The 8,859-nt window shown below is 48.4% G+C and overlaps 1 protein-coding gene across 1 annotated transcript; it reads left to right on the forward strand.

Moving 5' to 3' along the window:
- Nucleotides 1-461: 461 nt before the first annotated feature.
- Nucleotides 462-1,515, forward strand: LOC141213279 (microtubule-associated serine/threonine-protein kinase 3-like). Its single transcript, XM_073665167.1, has 4 exons — nucleotides 462-588; nucleotides 780-945; nucleotides 1,062-1,160; nucleotides 1,385-1,515. Exons 1-4 carry the CDS (start codon nucleotides 520-522, stop codon nucleotides 1,513-1,515), a joined length of 465 nt encoding a protein of 154 aa, XP_073521268.1. The 5' UTR covers nucleotides 462-519.
- Nucleotides 1,516-8,859: the final 7,344 nt, after the last annotated feature.

Genomic DNA, 8,859 nt, shown 5'->3' on the forward strand with positions numbered 1-8,859 from the left:
GTATGTCCGCACTGAGCACGTCAGTATCGCCAGCTGTAGACGAGATGAGACATCACTCTATTAGTGACATGGACGACATCTCACCATGACCTCAGACTAATATTCTGTGCTCTATACATTATATCTGTATATATTCTCTCCTGCCCCAATGTCTCCGCTCACTTCTCATGATCCATCGTGGTGATCTGCTGTATAAACCCCTCACCGCTCATATTTCCTTTCTTCTATAGGTGGAGACTGTGGGACCCTCCTAAGCACCAAGGGTCCTTTATCTGTCCCCTTGGCCCGCCTGTACTTTGCAGAAGCGATACTTGCTGTGGAATACCTGCACAGCTATGGTGTGTTGCATAGAGACCTGAAACCAGAGAAGTAAGTGCCCCCTGTAGTATAATAAAGGGGGGAAGTTATTTATTACCACACAGCCTGTGAGACTAAAACCATCTTCTCTTTCACAGCCTCCTGATTACACCGGCTGGACACATTAAAGTCGCCGATTTTGGGATTTCAAAAGTTGGTGTCATGATACCAGAAACCAACACCCACAGGGAATCATTGGAGGACATCGCCAGAGAGTTCCAGGACCATGAGGTTGGCATCACTTACAGGAACTTAGATGGTTCTTTACAAATCTCATCACACTATTGTCTCTTCTCTACGTTCTTCATTTCTAGAGAACTTTTCCACTGATATTTTATCTTCTGTCATTGGCTTTTTATGTAGAGAACTTGTCATAATAATAATTTCATTGATTCTTATCTTTATCTTCTGTTGGTTTCCAGGACTGTGGCACCCCGCTCTACATGGCCCCAGAAATCATCCTGAAGAAAGGCTATGGAAGACCTGCGGACTGGTGGTCAATGGGGATCATCCTGCATGAGTTTCTGGTGGGATATGTACCATTTCATGGGGATTCCCTATCTGAGCTCTATAAAAATATTGTCACTGGTAAGTAGAATAATCCGATCATTGCTTTGACTGGTTACATGAATTTAGTTATTTCCTCTACTTTATCTTACAGTCCAAAACAGAGGTTTTATTTTCTGTAATTTTCTATATAACAGGAGACATAATTTGGGATTGGGATCGCTCTCCTCCCCCCGATGCTCAGGACCTCATTAATGACCTGCTCAGAACAAATCCTGCACAAAGACTTGGGACAGGTAACTGATATACTGTATTAGCATTAATATTCACTTTTTACAACGAGGACTCATCGCTCCTGTCCATGTGGATCAGCACTCCTCTATCTGCTTGCCTATTTCTAGTTCTCCATAATATAACTTTTAGTTTGTTTCCTTCGGTTTTGTCATTACTTAAGATATACTGTTCAGATATGGAGCAGCCTCTAGCAATGTCCGCATCACTTTTGTTTTTCTTTTTCCAGGAGGAGCATTTGAGATCAAGAGTTATCCATTCCTGAGTGACTTAGAATTTGAAAACCTTCTAAGTCAGAAGCCAGAGTACATTCCTCGGCTTGTGTCAGATATGGACACCAGCTTATTTATCAGTAAGTAGAAGACATCATCTAGACTAAGCGGCTGTTTGTCTCATCTTCCATAATATGTGACAATCGGTTCCCATTAATAGTAGCGATAAATGGTGACTGTGTTATACTGACAACCACTAATAACACTTCATTACCTATGTATTGTAGATCACGCTGATACAGACAAGCCTATTGTCTCAGAGGAGGAGGACACAAGTGAGGATAATGAGAGCCTTTTCTTCCAAAATTTTACAACATCCTCTAAAAGGCTTTCTAAAGTAAGTGATCAATAAATCCAGAATACATAAAAAGACCTCTAAAAGTAAAAAATAGAATTTCATATCTTATTTTTGTCCTTATTTAGCTCTGTACCACCGTTATCAAGTCCCCTCCAGAGTGTACCCCGGCATCCAGCAGAAACATCTCAGAAATGTGAGTAGATTGTGGAGTCATTACTGGGAGCTCCAGACTAATATATGTGCACAACACCAAATATAGGACATAAATACCATCATATCGAATGCAGCATCCACCGCCACATGATCAGCGGTCATTGCGCTTTTGGCTTCAGAATCCGCTGGAGATAACAGCCCATAATTGCTGCCGGTCAGGCATTGTTAGTATTGCCCACATTGTGGGACAGATGTAGTATTACCTGCTGGCCATTATTGGTAGTTGTTTTCCGCTCTGCTCCATAGAAGGTCGTTTTGAGCAGGAGACTTCCCCACTATGACTTTCATATGTCCTATTAGGCCTTATAGTCAGGGTTCTTCTAGTGAGACAATCCCATTTATACTGAATTTACTTGTGATTGACACGTTTTTCTTCTTCCTAACAGGCAGAAAGGATCTTCTCCTGAATCTGCTAGAGACGATGCTATAACCAGCTTGCCGTCCTCGTCCCCATTGTCAGGTATGTACATGTCTATAGCACAAACAATGTGAATGTTATCATCAACGGTGAAATATTTCCACATGGTTTTTCTGTAATAGGTCTCCTATGTTATCTATGTTCCATGGATCCCAATTACTTTGCCCATGGGCCCATACTGTGTCTCCATTTCTGTAACTTTGTACAGTATTATCATGGATTCTGTGATACATTGTTGCATCCAATAACCTCTGTCATCATAATGAGACATCGTCTCCTATAGTAGAATATCGCTCATTAGGGATGCACCACATGGCGGCACACAGGGCGCTCACTGCTCCATATTAGTGACACATCTAATGCCCCTCATATGAGGTCATGTCCGGTATATAGGACTTATTCTGCCCTATTGTGTAATACCAGATTATCAGGACTATAGGGGACAGGACTAGAACAATCTATATACTATATACAGGAGCGATACAATGCAGATCCCATAACAATATGTCTTTAGTGAGTTGTTGTTTTTTCTTCTTTTTGATCAGAATTTCCAGCTGATGACGAAAAATCAGAAAATGGGAAAAAGGGGAAAAAGAGACGAGGTAAGTGTGAGAGTCATCTCCATGTTGTGTGATGTCGTCAGTGAGAATAATTCATGTGGAGCAGATGTCATCTGTCGGAGATGGGATTGTCACATGTATGATGGCTGACGATGATCCCTGACCTCTGTGTGATGAGATTACTCTGCGTCCGGCCACAGTGACCGCACAGTAGTATCATGTCATATGGAGTCCCATCACTTACATTATATTTCCTTCTCTTCTCATAGGTTCCATCTTCCGCCGGATCTTATCATCCTGCCGGCGTGGATTATCCAGGGCTGCTCGCGTATTTGCGTGTTGTCACCGTTCCCCTAGAGACATCTAAAAGACGGTAAACCTCCGCATCCAGCTCCCTGAAGTCCAGCAGATCCACCATCACTGCTGGAGCTGTACAGAAGGACCTTCACCATCTACCGGTGGCCTTCTGACTGTTACATCTCTGCCGGGACAATCTCAGTATCACCTCTGTCACCAGGCTCCACGGTATTCATACTGCTCGCAGACGTGGCGGTTACTGATCATCTGGTATCTGACCCCGGCTGTTTTCCTGATTATAAGTTTGCCTACTGATTCTGTTCCTGGTTTTGTCCCTCCCTTCTATTCTATTATTAATAAAAAAAAAATACAATTATTATTACTGAGATCTTGGTTCATCCATCAAACTTTACTCTGCATTTTGTTAACTGATAAAAATAATTTATTAACACTTCTGCTTTTAAAAGGATATATACAGTATGCTTATAGTATATATACAGTATGCTGATTATATATACATGGTGACAAAGTCACTGGCAAAGTGCTGGAGGGGAGGTATGTTTCACTGAGGCTATTAGCTTCAGTGATTTGAAACCCATAAGTTTTACACCAGCACACTATGTGTTGAGAGGGATTAATCGGCCATTTTAAGGGCTGGGTTTTTGTGAATGACCATAGAACGGGTTGGGAGGTCATTCATCATATCTCCACCCCTGGGTGAGGACTAGGATATATATAGACGGCCTTCTAAGGCATTCAGTGTTCAGTAGGGCTGTAGAGAGGAACTCCAGCGCTTTGTGTCCTGAGAAGGAAAAGCTGAACTAGTGGATGGTTGTTCTCCTGAGCAGGCAGATCCCCACAGCAACACGGCTGTATGTTATGTTTTGTTTTTCCTTAGGTCAGAAAGCACGTATTTATTTTTGCTAACTCTTCACTGGCTTATGCAGCATCTTCAAATAAACCAGTGAGAGACTTAAGGAGACAGTGCTCCGGTGGCTACTTCTGTGTGCAACTGAGTGGGCCGATCTACCATCGTATATATAAGGCGGCATGCGTGTCTCTGTCTGAAGCTTCGATAGACTGCGCATGTGTGATGCGCAGCCTGGCTCCAGAGAGAAGCAGGCATCCAGCCGTTACAGGTAAGAGGAGGTGTATGGCGCCGGAGATCGCGGGATGCGTAGACACTGAACGCATACCGCGATCTCCGGCGCCATACTTACATACTTACCTGACCGGGAGGAGCGTTGTCGCGGCGCCTCTCTTCGCTGGAGACCGGGGGCGGAGTGAAGGCGTCAGATCGACGCATGCGCATTGCGCTATCCGGCGCCATTTTACTGAAGACACATTTACAGTGTGTCTTCAGAAAAATGGCGCCGGACAGCGCGGTGCTCCAGCGCCGCACTTCTCCCTCGGCCTCCGGCAGAAGAGGACGCAGCAGTGCTGGAGTAGAGAGAAGAAAGGTGAGTATAACTGTTTTTTTTTGTGTATGTGTGTACAGTGTGAAAGGGATGAGGGGGCCACACATAACAGGATTGTGGGGTGAGGGGACCATGCATATATCAGGATTGGGGGGTGAGGGGTACCACATATACCAGGATTGGGAGGTGAGGGGTACCACACATACCAGGATTGGGGGTGAGGGGTACCACGCATACCAAGATTGGGGGTGAGGGGTACCACACATACCAGGATTGTGGGGTGAGGTGTACCACGCATACTAGGATTTGGGGGGTGAGGGGTAACACACATACCACGATTGGGGGTGAGGGGTATCACGCATACCAACATTGGGCGGTGAGGGGTGCCACACATACCAGGATTGGGGGGTGAGGAGTGCCACACATACCAGGATTGGGCGGTGAGGGGTACCACGCATACCAGGATTTGGGGGGTTAGGGGTGCCACGCATACCAGGATTGGGGAGTGAGGGGTGCCACGTATACCAGGATTGGGGGCTGAGGGGTAACACGCATAACAGGATTGGGGGGTGAGGGGTAACACGCATACCAGGATTGGGGGGTGAGGGGACCATGCATACCAGGATTGAGGGTGAGGGGTGCCACGCATACCGGGATTGGGGATGAGGGGTGCCATGCATACCGGGATTGGGGATGAGGGGTGCCACGCATACTGGGATTGGGGATGAGGGTTGCCACGCATATTGGTATTGGGGGATGAGGGGTGCCACGCATACCGGGATTGGGGATGAGGGGTGCCACGCATACCGGGATTGGGGGGTGAGGGGTGCCATGCATACCGGGATTGGGGGTGAGGGATGACACGCATACCGGGATTGGGGATGAGGGGTGCCACGCATACCGGGATTGGGGATGAGGGGTGCCACACATACCGGGATTGGGGATGAGGGGTGCCATGCATACCGGGATTGGGGATGAGGGGTGCCACGCATACCGGGATTGGGGATGAGGGGTGCCACACATACAAGGATTGGGATGAGGGGTGCCACTCATGCCGGGATTGGGGATGAGGGGTGCCACGCATGCCGGGATTGGGGAAGAGGGGTGCCACGCATGCCGGGATTGGGGATGAGGGGTGCCACGCATGCCGGGATTGGGGATGAGGGGTGCCACGCATACCGGGATTGGGGATGAGGGATGGAGTGCCATGCATACCGGGATGAGGGATGGCGTACCATGCATACCAGGATGAGGGATACCATACACACCAGGATAGTGATGAGGGGTACCATACATACCAGGATAGGGATGAGGGGTGCCACGCATACCAGGATAGGGATGAGGGGTGCCACGTATACCAGGATTGGGGATGAGGGGTGCCACGCATACCAGGATAGGGCGTAAGGGGTGCCACGCATACCAGGATTGGGGGTGAGGGGTGCCACGCATACCAGGATTGGGGGTGAGGGGTGTCAAGCATACCAGGATTGGGGGTGAGGTGTACCACGCATACCAGGATTGGATGGTGGGGACAGGATGGGGACAGCACAAATACAAGGAGGGGGGCAGCACATACCAGCATGGGAGACCATATACCAATAAAAATGCTGTCCACCCGGGCGTAGAACGGGTTCAATAGCTAGTAGTATATATATACTGAATGCATATACTGAATTTTTCGGACTATAAGACGCACCGGACCATAAGACGTACCTAGGTTTTAGAGTAGGTAAATAGAAAAAAATGTAAGCAAAAAATGTGGTCATTATGCCCTGTTAAGGGGGAGGGGGTCTGCTGCTTACACTGTTATAGGGGTAATGTCCCCCAATTCTGTTAATATCCCCCATCCTGGTATATTTATATACACACTGCTCAAAAAAATAAAGGGAACAATCAAATAACACATCCTAGATCTGAATGAATGAAATATTCTCATTGAATACTTTGTTCTGACAACAAAATCACACAAAAATCATCAATGGAAATCAAATTTATTAACCAATGGAGGCCTGGATTTGGAGTCACCCCCAAAATTAAAGTGGAAAAACACACTACAGGCTGATCCAACTTTGATGTAATATCCTTAAAAAAAGTCAAAATGAGTCTCAGTATTTTGTGTGGCCTCCACGTGCCTGCATGACCTCCCTACAATGCCTGGGCATGCTCCTGATGAGGCTGAGTATTGTGTGTGGCCTCCACGTGCCTGTATGACCTCCCTACAACGCCTGGGCATGCTCCTGATGAGGCTCAGTATTGTGTGTGGCCTCCACGTGCCTGTATGACCTCCCTACAACGCCTGGGCATGCTCCTGATGAGGCTGAGTATTGTGTGTGGCCTCCACGTGCCTGTATGAGCTCCCTACAACGCCTGGGCATGCTCCTGATGATGCTGAGTATTGTGTGTGGCCTCCACGTGCCTGTATGACCTCCCTACAACGCCTGGGCATGCTCCTGATGAGGCTGAGTATTGTGTGTGGCCTCCACGTGCCTGTATGACCTCCCTACAACGCCTGGGCATGCTCCTGATGAGGCTGAGTATTGTGTGTGGCCTCCACGTGCCTGTATGACCTCCCTACAACGCCTGGGCATGCTCCTGATGAGGCTGAGTATTGTGTGTGGCCTCCACGTGCTTGTATGACCTCCCTACAACGCCTGGGCATGCTCCTGATGAGGCTCAGTATTGTGTGTGGCCTCCACGTGCCTGTATGACCTCCCTACAACGCCTGGGCATGCTCCTGATGAGGCTGAGTATTGTGTGTGGCCTCCACGTGCCTGTATGACCTCCCTACAACGCCTGGGCATGCTCCTGATGAGGTTGCGGATGGTCTCCTGTGGGATCTCCTGCCAGACCTGGACTAAAGCATCCGCCAACTCCTGGACAGTCTGTGGTGCAACGTGACATTGGTGCATGGAGCAAGACATGTCAAATGAGCAATAAAAGAGAAGAAATCCGGCACCACCTCTGCTTTAAATACACCTCTCATTCAATGAAATGAAACTCCCGGATACATGGTGGTGCATGTCCAAGTAAACAGTCTAGTAATGCAGAAGCAAAAATAAAGGTAGCACTCAACAAAAGTTCCGAAGATGTCCTTTATTAGTACTAACAGTACATGTTGTCTGGCGGCATAGGATGGAGACCCCTAAGGGTTTGCGGGGGAGTGAGAGAGAGGACGATGGCCGTTTCGCTCCCTTCCGGAGCTTGAACGGGTCCCAGGGAGCAAGACATGATGTCCCAGATGTGCTCAATCGGATTCAGGTCTGGGGAACGGGCGGGCCAGTCCATAACTTCAATGCCTTCATCTTGCAGGAACTGCTGACACACTCCAGCCACATGAGGTCTGGCATTGTCCTGCATTAGGAGGAACCCAGGGCCAACCGCACCAGCATATGGTCTCACAAGGGGTCTGAGGATCTCATCTCAGTACTTAATGGCAGTCAGGCTACCTCTGACGAGCACATGGAGGGCTGTGCGGCCCTCCAAAGAAATGCCACCCCACACCATTACTCACCCACTGCCAAACCGGTCATGCTGAAGGATGTTGCAGGCAGCAGATCGTTCTCCACGGTGTCTCCAGACTCTGTCACGTCTGTCACATGTGCTCAGTGTGAACCTGCTTTCATCTGTGAAGAGCACAGGGCGCCAGTTGCCACTTTGCCAATCCTGGTGTTCTGTGGCAAATGCCAAGCGTCCTGCACGGTGTTGGGCTGTGAGTACAACCCCCATCTGTGGACGTCGGGCCCTCATACCACCCTTATGGAGTTGGTTTCTAACCGTTTTTGCAGACACATCCACATTTGTGGTCAGCTGGAGGTCATTTTGCAGGGCTTTGGCAGTGATCCTCCTGTTCCTCCTTGCACAAAGGCGGAGGTAGCGGTCCTGCTGCTGGGTTGTTGCCCTCCTACGGCTCCCTCCACGTCTCCTGGTGTACTGGCCTGTCTTCTGGTAGCGCCTCCAGCCTCTGGACACTACGCTGACAGACACAGCAAACCTTCTTTCCACAGCTCGCATTGATGTGCCATCCTGGAAGAGCTGCACTACCTGAGCAACTTCTGTGGGTTGTAGAGTCCATCTCAAGCTACCACGAGTGTGAAAGCACAACCAACATTCAAAAGTGATCAAAACATCAGTCAGAAAGCATTGGTACTGTGATGTGGTCTGTGGTCCCCACCTGCAGAACCACTCCTTTATTGAGAGTGTTTTGATAATTGCCAATAATTTCCATCTA

This window comes from Phyllobates terribilis, unplaced genomic scaffold, assembly GCF_046119375.1.
Source record: "Phyllobates terribilis strain yellow unplaced genomic scaffold, ASM4611937v1 Scaffold_192__1_contigs__length_3615891, whole genome shotgun sequence".
Classification (NCBI taxonomy): Eukaryota; Metazoa; Chordata; class Amphibia; order Anura; family Dendrobatidae; genus Phyllobates; species Phyllobates terribilis.